This window comes from Oryctolagus cuniculus, chromosome 15 (assembly GCF_964237555.1).
Source record: "Oryctolagus cuniculus chromosome 15, mOryCun1.1, whole genome shotgun sequence".
Classification (NCBI taxonomy): Eukaryota; Metazoa; Chordata; class Mammalia; order Lagomorpha; family Leporidae; genus Oryctolagus; species Oryctolagus cuniculus.
Window position 1 is genome coordinate 32,021,988 of NC_091446.1, and position 21,311 is coordinate 32,043,298.

Below are 21,311 nucleotides of genomic sequence, written 5' to 3' on the forward strand. Positions count from 1 at the left end.
AAACTCCGACCATGCAACTTCCGCTGTCGGAGCAGCCTCACTACGCATGGCTGACGCCCCTTGCCCTCACGGGGACGGTGCGGCAATAAGCCCGTTGTGGGTGGAAAGTTTCACCAGTGAAAAAAAGCCCTGAGTACATCTCCCCCGCCCAGCACCCTGGCTTAGCAACGCAGCACGCTGTAGAGCGTGGGGGTCCCCCGGCACGGCGCCGCTGCCGCCCGGCTTCTGCTGCACCATCGTGGACTCACAAAACGGTAGATGGAACCCCCGTGAGCTGGGCACTGTGTGCATACCCCTTGGCATCTCTCAGACAGATGAAAACTGACATCCGCTCACAACTCTTCACACTAATAACCAAAACCCAGATGTCTTGCAGTGGGCACGTGGCACATCCATGCCACGGGACACCGCCCAGCGGGACGAGGAGTGTCGTGGCGGCACGTCCAGCCGCAGCGCACTGGGGAAAGTTCACTGGAGGGGCCACATACTGGGTGATTCTCCCTGCAGAACTGTGGCGGTCGGATTTTCCTGCTGCCACCAGAACACTGAGAGGAGCTAACTGAGAAGGAGAGAGGTTTTAGAGGTTCACAGTCTAAGATCAAGTGGCCCTGTCGGTCTGGAGTTGGATGAGGGCGGCATGGAACCACGTGGTGAGGCAGGAAACAGAGAGAGCAGGTGGGCCAAGGGGGCCCTTATCACCCACCCCTGCAGACCTGAACACCTCCCCTGGGCACACTGCTGCCTCCCAGACACCAGTTAGGCTCAAATCTCTGCCCGGGACCCATTGATATTAACTCATTAACCATTAACATAAGACTTTGGTGACCAGACTTCCAACACACGAGCCTGCAGGAGACATTCAGACTGTTATCCAACCATAACAGGGACATTCTCAAGACAACAGAATTAGAGGTGGCAAACAATGTTGGCTGTCCAGGGTGGGCATGGTGGGAAGAAGCTGGGGAGGACTTTACAGGGGCCATCCCAGGGGACCTTGGTGGTAATGGAACAGCTCTGTGCCTTGGTCATGGTGGCTGCACCTGTGACAAAGCAATATCGAGCTGTCCACACAGCTGCACAAGGCCACACCCCTGGTCTTGATAGAAGCTGTCTCCGCTGGGGAGCCAAGTGACAGGTGCACGGGGCCTGTCTGTCCTATCTTTGCAACTTGCTCTGAGTCTCTATTTCAAAATAAAGGTTTTTAAAGAAATGCATGGAAGCGGGGACTAGGGAAAGTCTTCTCTTGGGGGGGGTGGTGCACAGGGAATACAAGGCAGGAAAGAAATGTTGGCAAGCACTTCATGGAGCCAGGAGTCTCTCTTAAACCAAGAGTTTGACTTGTTTGACTCAAGTATTTGGGTCATAGATTCCTGGATTCAAAACCATACAGCTTCCCTATGTGCTAGCACCTCATGAGGTGACATGATTTTAATATAGAAATAATAAGCAACGTATTCGCAAGCTAATGAATATATACATATGTTCCTCCTGTGCACATGAGAGTTATGCATAGAAAAAAGCTGAAAGAAATTGCAGAGTGTGAAGTGGTTCTGAGAGCCTGCCTTATCTAGCAGCTCCCTCGGTCCAGATCCAGTGCCGAGTGCCTGATTCTGACACCTCATCCTCATGGCCGCTCTGCTACCCCATTACACCCTTGGGGAAACTGAGGGTTGGAGCGATTAAGAGCTCTGCCCAAGGTCACGTGATACTTAGATGGCACAGCTGGGATTCAACCCCAGGCCCTCTTGAGTATTTGATCCTTATTTTCTTCCATATTGTTGTGTGTGTGTGCATGCTCCAATTTTTATAGGGCACACATAATATTTATGTAGTCTGAAAAAGAAGCAATAAATATTTAGGGGACCCAGGGCCCGGTTGCATGAGCATGTTCTCAGGCTATTGCACCCTGGCTGGGCTGGCCTCAGGCCAGCCCATCTGTCACTCCTCTGTTCTATGTCACTCATATGCTATGCTGGCCCCAAAGGTGCAAGACAGCTTTTAAATGCATAGAACTCCCCTGCAAAATACCAGGAGCCAATGGTTATCAAACATTTCGTAGGAGCCAGGCGCTGTGCTAAGTGCTTTGGGAAAGTTACTACACTCAATTCTCACCACTACCCGATGGATTAGATTCTGTATCCTGCATCATACAGGGCAGCAAACTGAGGCCGAGTTTAAGTAACCTGCCCTCTACCGCACCTGCAGAACACAGGGAGGCCTGGACTGGCCCCCCTTCCTCGGACAAGGTGGCCGCATTGTTGACCACTGTCCCGTGCCGCCTCCTGTCGCTGCGCCTAGCTCCTGCTCTGTCTCTTGCTTCTCCGACACCCCTTAGTTACCAGGTGACCCGAGAGAGGCCATGCAAGTGCCAGGGCCCCTTGGGTGGGAAGTGTACCCGAGGATCTGGCTGGACGTCCACTCCCACCCCACCGTACAGATGAGGAAACTGTGGTTGGCAGGCAAAGCGGCGATGAGGCCAGGACTGGGCTCTCAGCTCTCCTTCCCACCGCCCCTCTGCGATTTAAGACAGCTACTTGTATGAGGTCCCTGCTCCGGCGGGCATCTGCCTGTCCAGGAGAACAGACCTGCTCCCTCAAGTGGGCAGCCCTGGCCCGGTCCCTGGGCGGGGTCCAGAGGCTCAGAGGCCTCCCCTGGGCCATCTCCCTCCCACGCCCAGGGTGGGAGCCCCTCCTGACTGCCCACCCTCGCTATTTAGCAAGGCCGTGGAATTCGCATTCGCTCTCTCTCTCTCTCTCTCAGCTCCTACTCTCTCTGCCCCAGGGGTGTCAGGAAGGATCTACCCCAGAGAGGCGTGGGAAGGGGGGGCTGCTGTCAGGTACACGCTGAGCCAGCAGCCTGGGACCCCCTCTGCAGGTGGGCTCCCTCCCTGCAGCTCCAAGGCCTCTCATGGTCCCAGGAGGATCTCATTTCTGGATGGAGCACAGCGCAGGAGCTGGCAGTGGGGCAGGAAGGGAGGGAGCTGTGGGGGAGGCCCGAGGGGGAGGACTGAGGATCTGGAGACAGACAGACAGACAGACAGAGACGGGACCTGCGGGAGGCAGAGGAAGACCGAGACGAGGGAAGGGGACAAACGCCCGTGCTCCCTGTGTGTGGGCTCAGAGGCTGTGGAAGGGCAGCGGACGCAGGAACTCCTGCACGAGCCTCAGCCTGGCCCGGTGGCCGTGGGAGGAGGTGGGCAGGAGCTGTGCTCTAGGCTGCTTTCCCGAGGAGGCAGCACTGGAGTTCGACCTAGAAGGCTGGCGGGCACTGGGGAGGACGGATGAGGGCTCCAGGCTTAGACACAGGCCCAGAGGCGGGACTGTTCAGTCCCAGGAATGAGAATGGCCCTGTGACCATAATGGAAGAGAAGCCTCAGCCAAATGGCCCAGGGCCTCCAGGGCCAGGCTGGAGAGGGCAGGTGGACAGGGCCAGACAGTGCCGTGACAGGGCAGGGCTGCACAGGAACGCGGCAGCCGTCGGCGGGACGGCGCCCCAGCACCAGGGCCCCGCGGCAGGAGCGGCACTTGTGGCGGTTTTTAGATGCGTGCGTGTGCACGTGTGTGCGTGCTCAAGCATATTGCTAGGAAACTTGGAAAATAAATCATTTATAAAAGGAAATAAAAATCAGTCATCATCTCACCCCATGCCTGGCATGTTAAGTAAACAGTACTCACACCTCCCCCCGCCCGGCTCCCACATGTGTTGGCTGAGCACTTACTATGCACCCAACGCGAGTGAGACAAAGATCCCCACCGTGAGCGGTCCACATTCTAGTGAAGGAAGGGAAATGTGGAACACAAATAAACACAATAGCTGAAAATGTATGCAAAACTGTACAAGATATTAAGCGCCATGAAATAGAAAATGTGGAGCAGGGGAGGGGACTAGGGCTGTGGACGGGCAGGGCGAGCGGGAGAGGCTGCCCCCTCCAGCCTCTGGTTTGCTTCTGTGACCTGCTGGAACCCGGGAACACAGCTCCACACAGCTCCTACCTGGCAATTCTTCCAACATGAATGAAGATAGCCTTCCAGTCCTTGTGATAACCTCCGGTCTCCATCCCCGGACAGCCCTCCAAGTCCGGGCTCGCTTCCTCCAGTGCTGCGAGGATTTCGTGGCGTGGCAGCGTCCAGCTGTCGCCCGTCCTGAGCAGTCTGGGATGAGGCGGGGCAGGAGCAGCACGTGAATCCAGGAACAGTCAGCCGCAGGTTCCTCCTGACCTGGCAGTGGGGGCGGGGCTGAGGCCCGGCCAGACAGCAGGATCCGGAGGGGAGGGGCTCCCGGGAGCTCCCCTAAGGGCCCCTGCCTCCTCCTGACTTGTCTCCACCCTCACTGGGTCAGGTCAGCAGGACTCCGCCCCTCCTTTGTGCACCACTCTCCCCAGCATCTGGGCTGCATCTATGGTGTGGTAGAACTCACGGGCCATGGTGTCCTCCGGGAGTCCCCAGAAGGCCCTGTGTGTGTAGAGCGCTCCAGCATGCTCTTGTAGACCGGTCCCTTCTCAGAGGACGCCCCCCGACTCCGGCCATGATCCACGGCCGCTCTGCCCCCGGCCCTGGCCTGTCCCCACTCCTCCTGGGGGTTTCTGCTCAGAGCACTTGTTGGATGCGGGCCGGCCTGCACGCACCCACCCCTGCCGATCCCACACCCTGGCTCGCCACTTCCTAGTAGCATCAGGCGGGGGTCGCCCACCACCAAACCCAGAACACACAAACAAGTACCAAGAATCTCCTCCAGCCCCCACCAGACAGCCCTCCCCGCCCCCTCCCACGCCCTCTGCCTCTCAGCTAATTGTTTGCTAGTGACTCACAGCTGTCTCCAAGCTGGTGCTCATTTAGGGGAAGAAAATTCAGTAGCCCACACAAAAATTGCTTTATTGAAGTGCAAAAATATTCCACCAACTGTATTCCCACCATCTGTTTTGCTTGTAATCCTTCTGAAGAGCAAATTCTCTGGGCCTCCCTGGCCTTTGTCCTTTAAAAGCTGCCAGAGGCGACTTGTGCTGCTCCTGACTACATGTCTGCCGCTTAACGGGGATCCCGGGGATCCCGGCTCTGCACACCTCTCCCCTGCACCCAGGCCCTGGCAGCCTGGCCCCTTCCAGGCTGCTCCCCTGTGGTGGCTGGGAGCCATGGGAGATTGAGGCCCAGGCCTAGCTCAGATATTTGCCAGTTACTTCACCTCCCCAAGGCTCAGTGTCTATATCCAGAGAATGGGTACAAAGCCTCCAAGTCCCCCCCCCCGTCTCCCCTCCCACCCCCGCCCCGCGCCTCACACTCTGCTTCTCCACTTGAACTTCCTCCTGACCTTCAAACACACCATACCTTTGCACAGCTCCGCGCCTCTGCCATTCACTGCCTCACAAACACTTATTCCTCCTGCAAAACCCAAATACATGGCCCCCTCCCTTCACTGTGTGCTGCTAAGGCCATTGCGGCCCACCCCCAGTCATGACGATGGAATCATTTGGGTTCACTGCTCCCATGGGAGTCGGCCCAGAGTGGGGCCTGGATCTGTTGCATTCACTGCTGAAACACCAGGCACATGTGATTGGGTGGGGGGCGTAGGGGGGGCATGGGCAGGGAAGGGGGTGCAGGCAGTAGAATGGGTGAGTAACTGTGGGACAGTCAGCTCGCCAGGCCCAAGTCTGAGCGCTGATGGCGGCAGGTGCCGGGATGAGAAGTCCCTGTTCCCTAGGAGATGGGCTGTGCTTGCTGAGTGTGTCGGGCTCCAGGCCAGCTGCCCATCTTACAGAGGAAAAAACTGAGGCCCACAGGGGGTGCTCAGATCAGCAGAACAGCCAGCAGCCGGGCAGGGAGGCCTCCTGCTGTGCTGCCCAGGGCACTTCCGAGGTCTGGGCAGGGCAGGAGCAGGAGCTCCCACCAGGACAGGACGGCATGGGGTGCTGTCTGTGACTGCAAGCTCTGAGCTATTTGGAGCTCTTGAGTCAGGCTGGGAAACGCACTGCATAGAGATCTGTTTGCTTCTAAGTGCTGGCTTCTCTTTGTCTCCTTTCTTCAATGGAAAGCGTCTAGTTTGTTTGTGTGCTTGCCGCTTCCTGGGCTCTCTGCCCCTGAGGAACAAAACCCTTCCCAACACCTCCAGATTCTACTTAAAGCAGAAAAACCTGCACTTGGCCAGCCTGAGCTCTGAGGGTTGCTGCAGCCTGTGCGGGAGCTGCAGCCCTGCTGTGGCCCAGGGGCAGGGCCGACCCCATGCCGACCCCAGGCTGACCCCAAAGTAGCACAGCCGGTCCTTGCTCTCACTCACTCCCTGCACTGCAGCAGCAAGGATGGAACGTTCTAGTGAGACTTCCCAGGTCAGGCTGGGAGAGCACAAGGCAGCCAAGCACGAGGAGGGCCGAGAGGTTGGATGGCCTGGCTCACACAGTGTAGCCCCCCACTGGCAGTGTGGGACCCCCCTGGGGGGGCAGCAGGAGAAGCAGCCGGGCCCTCCCTGCACCCCAGCTGCCTCGGCAAGATGGCCTCTGCACAGAGGAGGCTACACCTGGATTCTCAAAGGCTGCGTGTGGCCCCCAGCCCTCTCCTGAACTGTGGGAACCCCTTTTGTGCATCAAGCCATTTCACAGCAGCAGGATCAAAACACCTGCATCTCACGCCCAGCTCGGGCTCCTGCCTCCAGCTCCCTGCCTAGGCGAACCCTGGGAGGCAACAGGTGACAGCTCAATGGACTGGGTTCCGCCACCCACAGGGGAGACCTGGTTTGAATTCCCAGCTCCTGACTCCAGCCCCAGCCTAGCCCTAGCCATTGCAGGCATTTGGGGACTGAACCAGCCAACAACATTCTCTCTCTCTCTCTCTCTCTCTGCCTGTCCTTCATGTAAAATGAAAATAAATCCATTGGTGGATGAGAATGACCAAAAGCTAATATAAATTCAAAAGCACTTTGGAGCGTCATTTTTCTAACAGTCTCTACATACATTAGAAAACCCAGTGCGTACAGGTGGGTGGTGTCTGATTTACTCAGCCTAGGCATGATTAGGGGAGTATGTAGATTTGCAGGCCCCTGCAGGACCCTGTGCGCCCCCTCCCAATCCACACCCTGGAGGGTGACAAGGAGGAGACTGCGCTCCCCCTGCTCTCCCCGCTGTCAGTGCTGAGAGCAGCCCCTCCCTGCCAGCGGGGTCGGCCCCTCCTCCTCCCACCCCTGTCCATCACCATTAGCCTGACCTTGCCACTGGGACCAGCCCGTTTCCTTACACCAGGAGCAGAGCCGGGCCGGCCTCTCACAGCATCAAAACACCTGTCAAATCTCTCCAGCCCATCTCTGCTGGTGGTGGGGCGCGCGCTCCGGGGCGCGTGTGGAGGGATCACAGCGAGCTTTCTCTGGGCTTTTCTGCAGCCGTCCCAGCTCTGCGGGGGGAGCCTTTCTCCCGGCATCCGCCTCCCAGTTCTTTAAGGCCCCGGCTTCTCCAGGTCTTTACTGGGAGCCCTTCCCTCGGCTGCCCTGGCCCCAGCCAGCCCCCAGGTCCCCTTCACCTCACTGCTCTATTGTCGATTTCTTCCCAGAGCCTGTCTGTGTCCGACAGGACTCGCTTGTTGGTATGTGCCAGTCTCCCTGCTCTGGACGGGAACAGGGACACCCCAGTGACCAGAGTGCCGACCCCTGCCCAGCCCACGTCTGTCAATGAAACATGCACCAAAACAGACTTCTCTTTAATTCCATCTCCCAGGGACTTGCGTACGTGCCCTCGTGTAAGAGGTGTGCCCAGGGTTACGTGGCCGGCCAGCTGCACCGGCCCCATGGCCTACTCCTCACCACGTTCTGCCCAGCACAACAGGGAAGCGGCAGAGCCAAGATTTGAACCCTGGACTCCAAAGTCTACCTACTTGCCCAGAAGCCTTCCTGCCTCCCCAGAACAGTCTCATGCCGCCTGGCCCGGCTGCTGCCCTGTCCAATATGGGGAGCTCATAGCTGTGTATGGCCATTTAAGTGGGAACTGACTAAAACTTAAAGTTCACTTCCTCAGTCACACTAGTGCCACTCCAAGTGCACAAGATATTGGACAGAAAAGATCAAGAGCCTTTCTAGAAAGTTCTGTTGGGGTGAGTTGCTCTTCGCTCAGCGTTTCCCCAGCACGTAGAGCAGTGTTCCGTGGTGCCTTTGTGCAGTGGGTGGACATCACGAATTCTTGGGCTGGAGTCCCCTGCTCTCTGTCGCTCACCCTCTCTTTCCGACCCGCAGGGAAGGACGAGGCGAGCAGCGTGGAGGTGACGTGGCCAGATGGCAAGATGGCCAGCCGCAGCGTGGCCAGCGAGGAGATGAACTCAGTGCTGGAGATCCTGTATCCCCGAGAAGAGGACAGGCCTCAGGACCCAGCCCCCCTGGAGGTGGGCAGCGGCACCGGCCTGACCCAGGAGAGCAGGCAGCACCCCAGCCCCGTGGCTGAAGCTGGGTTCCCAGGGTGAGGGACAGCCTCTGAGCCAAGGGCAGGCTCCGTGGCGGTCCCTCCTTGTGACAACACTGTCACACTCACATCTCCAAATCCTGGCATATCAGAGGGCAAGTGCTTCTGCACCCGATTTACAGAGGAGAAAAACCAAGGCCAAGAGAAGGAACGCACCAGGGCTCCCTGGAGGCGGCACAGCTGATACTAGCAGAGGGACAAGCTGACCCCAGGGTACCTACTGCAATCCTGGTTCCCTGTGTCGAGGCCTCCTCTTGCCCTAAGGGTGGGGCTCAGATCCTGCCGTGAGGCCTCTGGGGGCTCTTTGAGAGCAGCTCTGGACCAAACTCTGGGCACCCTCTAACTCTGACAGGGATCAGTTGGTTCCAGGTCGGGTAGAGGAACCACTCAGACGCACACAGGTGAACAGGACGTCTCTGGAGCGTCTAGGCCAGCTCAGCGCACCTCAGGGAGAGCTCTGGATGAGTGGGAACCCCGGCAGCCTGCTGGCCTCGGTGGTGCCCCGAGCTCCAGGCCCCCTGTGGTGGGAGCACTGGCCCTTCCCCACTTGCCCCCGCCGGCCCCCAGCTGGCAGTGTTTCCAGGCTGCCGGCTCAGGGACTCCCCCACCCACCCACCCAGGCACAGCTGAGCCTCCACAGCCTGGCCTGAGCGGCTCCCAGCGCTCTGCCTCTGCACCAGGCAGCTCACGTCCCAGCCGCAGAGCCCGATGAGTCACCCCTCCTCCTGGAATGTCCCCACCTCGTCCCACCAGCCCACCAGAGAGGGGGAACCCGGTGTGCCTTGCAGCAGGTACTTGTGAGGGTCAAAGGCCACAGAGGAGGTGGGGCAGAGAGCACACATCTCAGAGCATCTCCCTCCCGTCTTTGCACTTGGCATTGACCGGGCCTGCCTCCTTCTCAGGATCAGGCTGCTCTGTCGAGTGGCCCAGCCCAGGCAGGAGGAGCCCACATGCGGGGAAATGAGCAGCAGTTTGAACTGGGTCTGTTGGTGGCCACCACCCAGTCTCCCAGCCTCTGTGCAAGGGCAAGGGTCCAGCATAGGAGGGGGCCCCCCAGGCCCGGAGCTGAGTGCACCCCTCGTGCTGGGGTCGGGGCAGCTGCTGAGCGGCTGTGGCTAGGAGGGGAGCTGAGAAGGGGCCGTCTCGACTCACGGTGTCTCTGCTTCCTCCCACCTTGCAGTGCGGCCAAGGATTCTCCCAGCGGGAAAATGGCCATTGCATGGGTGAGTTGCCCGCAGGCGTGGGGGTGGAGGGGTGGCATGGAGGCTGGACTCTCCCTGGGGAATGTCAGCCTGACAAGAGATGCTGGAGTGGGAGGGGCTTGTCCCTGGGGCTCCGGATGCTAAGACAACCGGAGGGGGCAGGAACTGCAGCACCCCCAGCATGGCCGCTCTGTGGGGTCCCTCCCGGACCTGGAACAGGAAAGCAGCAGCCCGGGAGCAGCCCAGAGGCTCTGCGTGCAGAAACCCTTCCGCCCAACGACTTCCGCCCCAGGGGGTTCTTCCTTCTGCAGCCCCTCAGGCAGCGTCTTCCAAAACCTCCCCTGCAGCCTTCGCTATGGAGGTACAGGAAGAGACAGAGAGAGACCAGCATGGCCCAGCGGAGCTCAGAGCGGGTGGGAGGCTCACGAGTGAACAGCCCAGGACCATGTGGCATGCAGAGGGCTTGCGGAGGGCTTTCGAGCACAAAGGGACGCGCCTAAACCTGGCCAGGGAGGGTCCTAGGAGGGACCCCAGAGGGAGAGAGGTCCAAGCTGGCACCTGAGGAGCGAGGAGGAGCTGGCCAGGCACAGGCAGTGCAGACAGCATCCGATGGAGCGGGGAGCGCAGATGAGCAAGAGTAGGGTCGCAGTGCTGAGGACGGCCCAGGAGGACAGGCCTCCCTCTGCGCGCCACGTGCCCACCCTGGCCGCCCTGCACCCTGGAAGTAACCTGCGAGATCCCCAGTCCAGCCCCCTCCCCCTTGCCATCATCCTCAGCTGTTTCTATGCCTCTGCCATGGCACCGGGCACCAGGCTGGGCACTGCCCCTCCGCGGGGAGCTTTCTGGTGGAGGCAGACAGACCCCGACCTGTGACCACATGGCCAGTGATGGCCTGGAGCCCTGCGAGCCAGGTGCTTCCTAGGGACTTCTGCACTCAGTAGGCAGGCAGGGCCTGCGGGAGGAGGACCTTGACGCAGGCCCAGAGAGCGCCCCCTGGCAGGGGAGAGTGCAGGGCAGGGCGGGCGCTGGCAGGACACTGAACCGGCAGGAGGCGGGGCTCAGGTTTTGTGAAGTTCAGCAGCACAGTGACATAGTGTGGTTCTGGCTGCTGAATCGCTGGTGGGATTGGAGGGAAGAGAGGACGCCGGGTCAGTAAGGAGGCAACTGCCGAAACCCAGGCGAGAGGTGCAGGCGGCCAGCGGCAGGGTGGTGGCGGGGAGTGAGAGAGGTGGTGTGATGAGAGGCCTGCTGCGGGGCTGAGACGCACACGAGGCTGGGGAGTGGGGTGAGGCAGAAGTGCAGACGCTCCGATCTCTGCCCGAGCTGCCGCGTGGGTGATGGTGGCATTGACCGAGCTGGGGAAGATGGGGGCAGGGGGCACAAGAGGGACCTGCTGCGTTCCGTTTGGGACATACTGAGTTTGAGGGCAGAGCAGACAAGCAGGTGCAACCGTCAGACTGGCTACTGGCCATTGGATTCATGCGCTGAGCCCCAGTGAGGGGCTGTGGCTGGAGACAGGAGCTGGAAGTTATCCGGGGATGAAGAGACATCTAGAGAAGTGGTGATAGAAGACAGAGCCCAGCCTGAGCGCCCCCACAGGCCGAGGTCAAGGACAGGAGAAGCCAGCCTAGGGGTCTGAACTCAGGGAGCAGGGGCCCAGTGAAGAGAAGGGGTGGGTAGGAAGGCAGAGCTGGGACACCCCGCCTCGCCCCGCACCAGCCTGGAGAGCTGCCCCTCCCCCCTTCAGATACCAATGAATGCATCCAGTTTCCCTTCGTGTGCCCTCGAGACAAGCCCGTGTGCGTCAACACCTACGGGAGCTACAGGTGCCGGACCAACAAGAAGTGCAGCCGAGGCTATGAGCCCAACGAGGATGGCACGGCCTGTGTGGGTGAGTCCGGCTCCTCCCACTGGGGGGCTCTGGAGGGTGGGGGGACGACCAAGATCTCTGGCCCCTGCCTCCTCCCGGATACAGAGGGGCCGCCTAGACCCCCAAGAGGCCTAAGGCAGAGGCCTGGAGAAGCGCCAGCGCCCGAAGCTTGGGGGGGTGCCGTGTGCTGGCCTGAGGCTGTCACTCTTCTTCCTGTCCTAAAACCAGTGCGCCCACCTTGAAACCGCCCGTGTTTTTGTAGGTGGGATGTAAAACTAGCTCCTGCGAGTCATCGTTGGCTGAATTTCTGAACTGGTGTTTGTCTTCTCCCTCCCAAACGCCTCCCTCCACCCCACCCCCACCACCCCCTCCCCTCCCGCCCCCACCGCCCCACCCCGTCCCTTTTGCAGCACAAGTGGCCTTTTTAGGTGGGTATCCCTCGGCAGCCTTTAGCATCTCTGAGCCGCTCTCTCGGGCCTCCTATCTTTCTCTAGGCCTTGGACTTTGCCTTCAGTTCTATGCACTTTAAATCCCATCAATAAAGGAAAACAAAACAAAACAAAAAAGCTAACGGCCTTTGTGGAAAACTCAGTCTCTCCAGCTGCCTGTCTCTCTCTCCACGCCCAGTAGATTCCGCGGCAGGCTCCCTGTGATGGACAGCAGGGGCGGCCATCTTTGAAAAGGGAAGTCTGGGAGATCCGAGGCAACTGGCCTCTTGGTGAGGCTCTCCTTTGCATGTTTTCTGAGAAAACAGATGGGGAAAGCCCCCTCCCCCTCGGATGCCCCACCCCCGCTCCTCCTGAAGAACCACAGTAGTCCTGTCTTTGTGTCCTCCGTGTTGGTGAGCGTCTCGTGTTGCCCCTAACAAAGATGGCCCCCAGGTGGTTGCCTGGATCCCGTCCCCTGTGCCCGCTGGCTTGGCCTGTGCTGTTTCTGCCTTGTGCACCCTGACTTCCTGCGGTAGAGGAAGCCTCTCTGGGTCGGGCTTGGTGAGAGGGAAAGGGGCAAAGAGGAAACCCTTTGGGATTTTGATAAAAAGGAGAAAAATGCGGAAGTTTGAACTTGCAGAGTCTTCCAGCTTCTTTTCTGGAGAAATTACGCCAAGAAGCCGTCTACCGGATCTTAGCACTTAGCTGGTGGAAACCAGAAAATGCGTCCAGGCAAGTGGACGCCGCTTCGGATGCCAAAGGAGCAGCAGCCCGTCCACCGAGTCCTGCTACAGAAAGTGCTCCCGGCCTAGACAGACCTGGGATGTGGAATGAGCCAGGCACAGCCTCGGGCCTTCACCTGGGGGAAGTCACTTCCCTGTGGGCCTCAGTTTCCCTAATCTAAGTGTCAAGAGAGTTGAGCTAGCGTCTCCCTAAGGGCCCTTTCCTTCCTAGGGCTCCTCGGTGTGTGGCTGCACACGGTCTCTCTAGTGTCTGGTGCCTGGGTGTCTAGGAAGAACTTTGCAACTTGGGCTGTGCAGTGTGCCTAGAACGCTGGAAGCACCTGTGGCCAGCGCAGCCTTTGGAAATGATGCAATGGCGTAAAATGCCTTCCCGGGCAGCCTCGGTCACGGAGCTACGATAAATCACAGATCTGTTCTTCGTGGGGAGGAAAAGTCGCTCCAAGATATAATAAAATCACACTTAAGAATGCAGCAAGCCTTTTAAAAACATGTTTAACACAAAAACTACCGCTTCCTGATACCGTAATCATGCTCCCAATAAATCACAGACGATGATTTCCTTGTCGCTAGTGCTGGTTTTACGCTGGGAACAGCAGTGTAAATGAAAAGTTTTGAAATGAAAAGCGCTACAATTTCTCTGGAAAGAATCTACCAACTTAAAAACCGCTCCACTTCTCCTAAGCGCACGCCTGTGCGCTTGAGATGGAACTGAGGATCCGGGAGGGGCCCCAGAGAGCAGGCTGGGGGAGACCACGTGATCAAGGTCGCTTGGCCCAAGGTCACAGCTGGCCCTCGCCAGGGTGGGACCCCTTTCCCACCGCGGCCTCTTGTCTGTGGGGCGGCAGCCTCCCCCCCCCCCCCAAAGTCACTCTGGAAGCTGCGGAAATGAACAAGTGAGAAAAGCAGTGCCCCGGGCAGCGTTTCCAAGTGCGGTGTAAGAGACAAGCTGACTGCACCAGAATCAGGGGCGGGACAAGGCGGAGACAGCCTGCCCAGGGCAGCAGACAGCACAGGTGCCTCACAGGCGACAACCTGTGTATCACAGGCTAAGGTTGCATGTAACACCTGTGTCCTTTGAGCCTACTTGTGGGTCAGGGGAAGAAGCATGGTAGCTGCCCCCACACCGCCTTCCCTTCAGCCAGACGCGAAGCCAAGTGCATGGCGGGGCCTGGGACGCCGAAGGGCTTTCTGTAAAGTCTTGCCAAGTGGCTCTCTGCACTCGCTCATATATTCGTTCTGTAAGCACTTACTAAGAACTGTGTGACAAGCTCCGCCAATTAGGAGGTCAAGTTCTCTGCCCCTTACATGCTGTGTTGGAAGAAATAGCAGGCTAAATGTTACAGTGGACAAGTGGGCGCTGACCCAGCTCCACACTGCTCGCCCCCAAGAGCAGGGCCCACCTCAGGGGTCCAGGCAGTCTGAGCAGGTGCTTCAAGTCCATTGCTCATCCTTGTCTGGGCCACCCCGGCACGAAACCACACCCAAGCCAACCAAGCTCGGTATCCCTGCCCCCTGAGACCCCCGGGGGCCGCGGTTGGGGGTGGGCCAGACGCTCGCCTTGCCATCCTGACCACAGTCGGATTGGTTTTTCCTGTCTTCTAGTCCTGCCTCGGCTCCTGACATCTTGCTGTGCTTTTGCTAGATTTGAAATTGTAAGAAAAGCAACAGATACCTTCAGGGCAGGCGGGTCATGAACTGGGCCACAAGGGACCGTGCGGTGGCGGGGCTGGCGCCCCAAGGGAAAGAGGCAGCCGCAGCTCACCCCCGAAGCGTCAACGCTTCTGTGCTGTCCAGGAATCCTCCCTCTTCCCAGGCATCTGCTTCTGCAAATGGCACCAAGAGCTGGGTGCATCTGGTGGGGTCTAAACCCTCTACAAGAATCTACGTGTTCAGTATTCCAAGAGTCCAAGGGATCCCAGTCTGCCAGCCAAGCCAGCGGGACTGACGAAGGCAGGACAGGGTCCCAGCCCCCTGGATCCTGGCTCCTGCCCTCGGCCACCACGCCCCATCCTGCACGAGGGTTGGCGCTGACGTCTGAGGAAGTCAAGGGCCGGGGTGGCAAGCGGAAACCAGGGACCCCAGACAGCCCTCCCCGCAGGCGCATTCAACCCACAAGAAGAGAAGGGCGTGCGTGCGGAGGGTCTCCCCGACAGAGCCAGGCCGCCCTGCCCTGGGAAGGTGCCATTCCGAGGGCCAGGGTCTGATTTTGTGTTGCTCTGGCTGCTATGGCCCCTCCCAGGGCCTGGGCATCACCCCCAGACAAGTGTCGCCGGACTGCGGCCCACATGAACTCCACAGCCTCCAAGTGGGGACAGGACGATGAATGTTTCGTTTTCCCAGGAGCCAGCTGAGTTCTTCCAGAAGATTCCAGCCCAACACCCCCAGCCAGGACCCCAGCCGCAGGGGCCAGGACTCTGCCAGGAGCTGATGTGGCGTCTCCTTAGCAACAAGGCACCTCCGGGAAAGAGGAAGGCGGAGGACAGGAAAGCGTGGGCAGGTGATACGGCCTCTCCCTCCACGGCTAGGCCTCTGCGGGGGCTGCTGCCCAGCGGTGCCGTGGTCAGGGGTGAGCTATCAGAGCAGAAGCAGAAGCGAGGGAGGAGCCGCGTCCCGGGGCGAGGAATGCCTGCCACCTGCCAGGGGTCTCACTTCCCTGTCCCCACTCGGTCTCGCCCCACCCCCCAAGGTCAAGGTTGTTCGTCTGATTACCCAGCAAACCGAGGCTCAGAGGGAATAAATGACCCGAGGTCAGCCAGTCCACTAAGGTAGCAGCCTCTGTGATTCAGGCTGCAGCCTGGGCTCTGGGCGATGCCCAGGTCACTGACCGCTGAGGGAGTCATGTAACCAGCTGTTCCTTCAACATACCGTGGCGGGACCCCTGCTGGGCACAGTGCTGGTGGCGTGGTGTAGTCCTCTGTTGCAGTCCTGGCCCAGATGCCTGCCCGGGCTTCGCCCAATAGGCCTTGCACAATAACCTTAAGGAGACAGGTGTACTGCGTGTCAGAAGCTGCCGAGGGCCACGGGGGCGGGGGGCAACACTGTGGCAATGTGGGGGCACCCAGACGGAGGTGGGTGCTGTTCTGAATAGGGAGGGAAACAGCCAGCCTTGTGGACAAAGAAGCACTTGGACAAAGACTTCGAGTAGGTGGGCCTCAGTTATCTGCCCTGTGAAGTGGGGGTGAAGCCTCGTGGACTTGTGGTGTTCAACTTGACATGCACCTGGCACAAAGTCCTAAGGAATTACAGATACGACGATGACGATGATGACGACGATGATGAAACAGCGAAGTCCAGGATGGAGCCCCGGATACTAGATGCCAGACCTCCTGGCCTCCCAGGATACCCTGCTGCCACCCCGGACACCTGTGAGAGAGAGATACAGTGGGAGAGACACAGAGGACACGGCCACCCTCGGGGAGCTGACAGGTTGGCAGGAAAGAGACGGCAGGACCGGAAATGGCGGTGAAGGGGCAGAGCCAACCTCCACGGGCCCGGCTGTGCCGTGCGCGGCATGGCTGTCACACAGGCCGTTCCCCCGGAGAGGAGCAAAAAGTAAAGCGGTAAAGCGGGCAATGGGCGTGGTGGCGGCGGCCCAGGGCAGAGGAGAGGAGCTGCACCTGCCTCACACAGGCCCGGGCCTTGGCATCGGGGGCACCCAGGAAGGCCTCACCCTGGTCCCATCCTTTCCAGGTGAGGAAACCAAGGCCCAAAAAGACACTGTGGCTTTCTCGGGGACCACGGGAGAGCCAGGGCTCTGGGTCGCGGTGCGGGCCTCCTCGATGCCCGCTCTGCTCAGCCCCCAGCTGTGACCAGCCTCCCCCAGGAGGCTCCAAGTATTTCAGAACCCCGGTGCACACACGATTCCAGGAAAATGTGGCCAATGCATATTCTTCCAGTTTTGCTGACATGGAAACCGAGTCAGGGCACAGAGATGCGGTGCCTGGCCTTGGGACACAGCCGGGCTTGAGGCTGTGAGGAAGGGACAGAGGCTGGAGGCCTGAGAGTCACTGCACGGGCACCACTCCTCCCCCAGGCCTCAAGGCTGCCCCCCCACCCCAGCCAGGTGCAGGGCTCCTGGGAAGGGGAGACACCAAGCTCCCCCACCGCCCGCGGGGACCGTGGAAAGGGGCAGTGTAGGCTGAAGAGAGGGAGGTTAGCCAAGCACCCTGCTCAGCTTCAGGCCGCAGACACGAGCCTTACAGCCCTGGAGGGCAGATGCAGGAGACGGGAGAAGATACTCAGGCACTGGGACGTCTCTGCCTAGCCCAATACAAAAGCTGTCTCGTATGTACCAAGACTTCATGTTTGTTCTTAGAGAGCCAGTGCAAAGGCCCTGTGGCCCTCCTCTCTTCCTTGCTTCTGTCCCGAAGAGTCTCTGTCTACCCTGAGGCTCTGGGGTCAGACAGCTCAGGCCTGAGCCCCAGAGACTCCCAGCACCTCATTCATCTCTGAACCTCAGTTTCTTCATCTGCGAAATGGGGGCAATGACAGCCTCATAGAGTGGCTTGAGGTAGGTCCGGCGCTCAGCACAGTGCAGACATTCTTAGAAAATCCGTGTGGGGCCCGGCAGCCTCCTGGTCCCCCTGCTGCTGCAGGGCCCCATTTGACAAGGATCCACAAGGCATCACCCGGGCAGTGCTGGACCCGGACGACTCCTTCCCAGGAAGACACATCCATCACTCAGGGCTGCGATGCCGAGTTCATCTGGGGACAGGGTGACCTCAGCATCTCCCCACGGGGCGCTCCAGCCCTGTGTCGTGCCCATCCAGTCCCCTGCCTCTCCAGGGCCTGCCAGCAACCGTCCCAGACAGGCAGCTCTCACCCGTCTCGGACGCATCAGCCATTCCCCCCGCGCCTGTCTGCTCTGCCTCCAGCCAGCCGCCCCACCGCGGCAGTCGCCCTCTGGGCCCTCCGCCCCGGACCTGCAGGCAGGCTGCCCCGCCCACGTCACCCTCACAGCGCTCAGGGAGCACTGGGCCGGCCGAGGCTGAGTGGGTCAGGATGCCCGCTGCTTCCCCTTCTCTCCCAGGACGGGCGAAGGCCACGAGCAGAGCCGCAGGACACAGCGAGGCAGCAGGACGAGAACTGCTGCCCAGTGTGGACGGCCCAGGTCGACACCCCCACCCTTCCCCTGAGTCGCTCGGCACCCAGCGCCCGCTGGCATCGGCCTGACAGTGACATTTTGCCCCAAGACCCTCCCCTCCCCTCCAGCCTGAGACAGGCTTCGTCTCTGTTCAGCAACGCGGCTTGGGGCAGGGCCAGGAGGGTGAGGAGAGACAAGCCCCCCCCCCCGTCTCTGCTGATTAATTGGGGGCAGCAGGAAAGGAGCAGGCGCCCATACGCAGGCTCGTAAGTGGGTCTGACATTTCCCCAGTCCTGGCCTCGCTCCGCACGGCTCGCAGGTGGGAGCCGGTCCCCAATCACTTTTCCATTACAGAAATCGATGACTTGAATTACTCCAAAATAACTAGCACCTTCACGCGCCTGCAAAGCTAATTTTTCTGTGTCTGCGTCGGCCCACGTGCTCCTCCCTGGGTCTGGGATCTGTCTTTATGAGTCAATCCAGGTAGAACGGAGTCTCGCGTCTGACCGTGACAGATGGTGGCGGGCTGAGAGCGGGCTTTGGAGCCGGATCGGCAGGGTCCAGGCTTGGCTCTGGCACTCAGCGGCTGCAGGCCCCAGCCAGGCTACCTTGCCACCTGGAGCATCCAGTTCCTCGTCTATAAGGTTGGAGTTCAAACCCAGCCTCCCAGCGCCGTGTCTGCGAGGTGAGCGCGGTAATGATGGCCGCGAAGGCTCCCGGTGCGTCCTGAGAGGTGAGGGAAGCCCTGGGCGTGTGGAAACCCGCTCTGCACTGTGGCTCAAGGCCGTCGCCTGAGGAGGTCCCGGGGCCACTGCCGCAGCCACAGGAGCGTCTCACACCGAGGACGCACTCAGCGCTGTCGTCTTACCCACGGCGACGCCGGGGCTCGGGAGGGTGAAGTGGATTGCTGGGGCCCGTCTCAGGGCTCCCCATCACCCCGGATTCAAAGCCGCTGGCCCCAGCGCCAATGCAGGAAGCGGGCGCTGCAGTGACAGGGCCGGGCAGCTGCTGCAAGGCGTGGGTTCTCCGCGCGATACAGGTGCCTACGGCCAGTGCAGAGGCCACACTCTGGTCAAAGGAAACATTCGCACATCCGCCCCAGGGTCAGCATCACACACATAGGCGCTGAGTTGCAACTGCCCGGCTTCTCACAATGTGAAATCTGCAGATCTTTAATAAAACACTCCTTGTCATTTTGCACTTTCTTTTCCTACGATGAAGCCAATACATGTTTTGGGTACATTTCATTGACATGGATCTCCAGTACAGAAGCCCCTGGCGGCCCCCCGTCCCTCCCCCCACCCAGTGTACCCACAGGCCTGACTTCTCCCACCGTACATGCATTTTGCCTGGCTTGGAATCCGCTCTGAATGGAATCCTCCGGTTCACACTCATCTCTGGCCTGGCTGCCTCCGTGGAACCAGGGAACTTCCTGTTCCGGTCCCAGACGTGCCCAGAGGTCTGTGCACGGCCAGGGGGCTTAGATGCTGCTGCCACCAGGGACTCACGACCCTGGCTTCACTTTGGAATCACCAGGAGAACTTTTTGAATGCCTCGTGCCCAGGCTGTGCCCCCACACTTAGAGCAGCCCCTCCCAGGCCTTGCTTGCAGTCCTGGGAAGCCCCGGTGGCCACGTGCAGATGTCAGGAAGCCAGCCCCGAGCGCGGGGACAGGGGCCCTGCCTCAGCTGAGTGAAGACAAGCCAAGTGGAGCTGCTCCTGCCTGGCCTCTCCTCCAGCCCGGAAGCTGCCTCCCCGCCCCTCGGAATTCACAGGAAGCTCCTTGCAGCGCTTGAACTGGGGTCCTGGAGCGAGGTCCGCAGTGGCCCCTACTGCTTGTGATTCCCGACTGCAGTGTGTGATTCCGCCACTGAGCGGCGCCTCGAGATCCTGCAAACCCTGTGGTTTGGGCGGCCTTGGGCCAAGGCAGGCAAGCAGGTGGCCTACGGAGCTCTGGCCACAGTGAGGGAAAACCTGGGGCCAGGACTTGGAGGACAGCCTGGCGCAGGCAGCAGCAGGGTTCCTCTGCTCCTAGGATCCTCACGGGGCCCGTCCCTGGCTGGTCGCACGGACGCAGGGATGTGTCTGCCAAGGACCCAGGCCACATCCCTGGTCGCTGAGCCCAGAGAGAAGCCAGGCATCGCTATGCTCCTGGAGTTGGGGCCCCCACTGCCCTCCACTGGACTGCCCCACTGGGTCGCACACCCACTCTCATCTGAGGCCCAGGGCGTGGTGGCCTCAGCCCTGCCTCAAACCCAGGCCCGGCTCCAAGTCCGGGGCTGGGAGCCTCCGAATCCTAACCTGAGAATGCTGAGTGCTTCCTCCTCCAGGGGCGGAGTCAGCCATGCCTGAGGCCCCTGGTGCTGCCACTCCAGCCTCCACGTCTGCATCTGTGAACGGGAATCCCCGCCACGGTGCAGGGTGGCTGAGGGCTGGGTAAGGAGTGGCGTGGCCCTGGCCTAGTGCCTAGCACGGAGCAGCACACACTGCATGTCGGCTGGGATTGCTGGTGGAGGTGGCTACCACTGACGTCCGACAGCGTGAATGCCCTAAGCCAGACTGGCGCTCGCAGCTGGTTTTAGCAGTTTAGTAAATCTTCCACCTCCTCGGACTCCTCTCCAGGAGGGCTGGGCCGGGGGTTCCAGTCTGGCCTCAGGACGGAACCACCTCCTGTCCCAAACAAGGCAGCAAGGTGAAGCCGCTTGGTGTTAGGGAGCAGACTTTAAGGCCACGCACATGCACAGCTCAGCTCTGAGCAGAGAGCGCGCACCCAGCTGCCCCCGAGAGACAAGGAGCAGAAGCCTGACAACCACCAGGGTCCCATTCAGCCGGAGAACCCCCCCGCCTCCTACCCCAGAGGCCACAGCCATGGTCCGGGTCTGGTAAGATCCTCCCAGGGAGCAGACCCTTGGCCCACAGACCTGAGCGTGTGCCCCGGCAGCTTGCTCAGTGGGTGCCGTTTGGATGTCAGAGTGAGTACTGCATTGGGAACCCCGGGTGCTAAACTTGGCACTGCCAGCCAGCTGAGAGACCTGGGCACATCGCTCCGCCTCTCTGGGCCTCCTCCCAGCTCTGTCAGGTGAGAGCATGCATGTGGGTGGTCTTCCCCTCCACCCCCAACCCCAGCTCCAGCATGTGGTGTGAGCAAAGCACGTGGCACACAGTAGGTGCTCATAGATGTCTGGTTTAATAATACCCAAAACGCAGCTCTGCTAGGTTCCAACACCACCCGCTCCCTAGTTTTAGTACTGAGTGACCTTGTGCCCAACCCAGGGTCAGAGTTCAAGCAACAGGCTTGATCTAAGCCATTAGCCAGCTTCCTGGGGCCTGGATTTCAGGGGGACCTGGCCTCTCCACCCAAGCCACAGATGTCCCCAAGGAATCCAGCTGAGAGGCCCTGGAGGGACCACCTCCCCGTCAGACTCAAGTTCCAAGCAGCAGGGTCCATCGCGCCCTGTGGTAGGGCTAGCACTCCTCGGGCTCACCCTTCCTGCCGGCCATCCCGGAGCACAGACCTGGCCCCACCACCAGGGGGCAGGGGAAGCAACACAGAGCCTCCGG

General features: G+C 60.1%; 1 protein-coding gene and 1 non-coding gene across 3 annotated transcripts in view; both read left to right on the forward strand.

Annotated features, from left to right (window-relative positions):
- CRTAC1 (cartilage acidic protein 1) overlaps window positions 1-13,223 on the forward strand; it is a 143,840-nt gene extending 130,617 nt beyond the window's left edge. Inside the window, exons 12-15 of one of the 2 annotated variants that reach the window (XM_008270310.4) lie at window positions 8,203-8,348; window positions 9,606-9,648; window positions 11,375-11,518; window positions 11,908-13,223. In XM_008270310.4, the coding sequence (XP_008268532.1) occupies window positions 8,203-8,348; window positions 9,606-9,648; window positions 11,375-11,518; window positions 11,908-12,026 (452 nt within the window). In that variant the 3' untranslated portion in view covers window positions 12,027-13,223. Of the gene's footprint in view, window positions 1-8,202; window positions 8,349-9,605; window positions 9,649-11,374; window positions 11,519-11,759 lie in introns of both variants that reach the window. The other variant, XM_051824045.2, reaches the window with a different exon arrangement.
- A 1,621-nt stretch (window positions 13,224-14,844) lies between these two features.
- On the forward strand, window positions 14,845-14,903 carry MIR3085 (microRNA mir-3085). The gene has a single exon (NR_162723.1). It is a non-coding gene; the product is annotated as a microRNA mir-3085 (primary transcript).
- The last annotated feature ends 6,408 nt before the right edge of the window (window positions 14,904-21,311 follow it).